This window comes from Galeopterus variegatus, unplaced genomic scaffold (genome assembly GCF_000696425.1).
Source record: "Galeopterus variegatus unplaced genomic scaffold, G_variegatus-3.0.2 Scaffold3198, whole genome shotgun sequence".
NCBI classification, from domain to species: Eukaryota; Metazoa; Chordata; class Mammalia; order Dermoptera; family Cynocephalidae; genus Galeopterus; species Galeopterus variegatus.
The window spans coordinates 79,925-81,247 of record NW_007729309.1 but is presented as its reverse complement, the minus strand read 5'-3'; the positions used below and the strand labels follow the sequence as shown (position 1 = coordinate 81,247).

The window sequence follows — 1,323 nt, the reverse complement described above, 5'->3', positions numbered from 1 at the left end:
AAGTAGGCAGTTTTTAAAATGTGTATAGAAATTCAGGTTGTAAAATCACAATCTCAAATTAGTCTTACAAGTTTTCTTATAATACCCTTAGAGTGATCTCATGGCAGAATATGTCTGGAGCCATGGTAACTGGACTTCCTAGTAACATGATCAAATTCCAGTGGTTTGAGAACTGATGAGCTGTCTTGATTAATTTAAGGAACCGCGAGATGACCCCTGAGCATCAGTATAGGCTTGGCATGTTTCAGGAAGGCTGTTATTTGTTTTTTCTCACCTTGAGGGGTGGGAGAACATAGGTGACATCCATCTTGATATGAAGTTCAGTTTCTTCAGGAAAGGACATAGGCAGTTTACTCTCAGAACTCCCTAGCCACGTTGAAACTAATGTGTGTTTTAGTGCCTTAATTGAGTCCCTCAAAGCAAAAAGAAAAACATTTAAAAGATGGTGTTGGGCAGCCCCATGGCTCACTCGGGAGAGTGTGGTGCTGGTAGCACTGAGGCCACGGGTTCGGATCCTATATAGGGATGGTCGGTGCACTCACTGGCTGAGTGTGGTGCGGACAACACCAAGCCAAAGGTTGCAATTCCTTTACCGATCCCCCCCCCAAAAAAAGGTGGTGTTATATCTTCTTGGAACCTACATTTATTATGACACTATTTGAATCTCTTGCTCTCTAAATAGAAATGACTTTTGAAAGACTAAAGACATTTTAATCTAGTGATTAGATTTTTAAATGTTTTCCATGCATANTCAACATCACGATTACAAATGGCATTCTCATGGAAAGCAGATCATTTGATGTGGATATATGGAAAAGGAGCCAAGTGACTATATAACATGGTATACTGCATAATAAAATCACACACCAACAGCAAGAAATTGTGTTTCCACAGCATGAAAATGATATATGGCCACCAGCTGGGAAGGAACGAAAACGTTCGATAACCAAAAATCCCAAAATCGGAGGTTTGCCTCTAATTCCCATCCAGCATGAGAGAAATGCATCCCAAGCCGGGAGAAATATTGAGGTAGGTTAGGATTTTGTTTGTCTCATACTAAATTACAGCATTTGTTTTCCTACGACTTAATGTGAGTAGGTGCATTAATTATTTCACTGGCTTCAAAAGCCCAGTAGTAATCACTTTGAAAAGCATAATAATAATCACGTGCATCAAGAAAACATTATGAGTAACCCTCTGCCTCTTATTTCAATGTCGTCAACCACTCACATATACCCAATACTATTTATTTTCTTATTCTGAAGTAGGCAGTTTTTAAAATGTGTATAGAAATTCAGGTTGTAAAATCACAATCTCAAATTA

The 1,323-nt window shown here is 38.7% G+C and overlaps 1 protein-coding gene across 1 annotated transcript in view; it reads left to right on the top strand.

The window, feature by feature from the left end:
• The window catches only part of LOC103600044 (arf-GAP with Rho-GAP domain, ANK repeat and PH domain-containing protein 2-like), a 58,048-nt gene that overhangs the window by 47,556 nt on the left and 9,169 nt on the right, over nucleotides 1-1,323 (top strand). Inside the window, exon 11 of the mRNA XM_008584274.1 lies at nucleotides 895-1,029. Within this exon, the coding sequence (XP_008582496.1) occupies nucleotides 895-1,029 (135 nt within the window). The remainder of the gene's footprint in view (nucleotides 1-894; nucleotides 1,030-1,323) is intronic.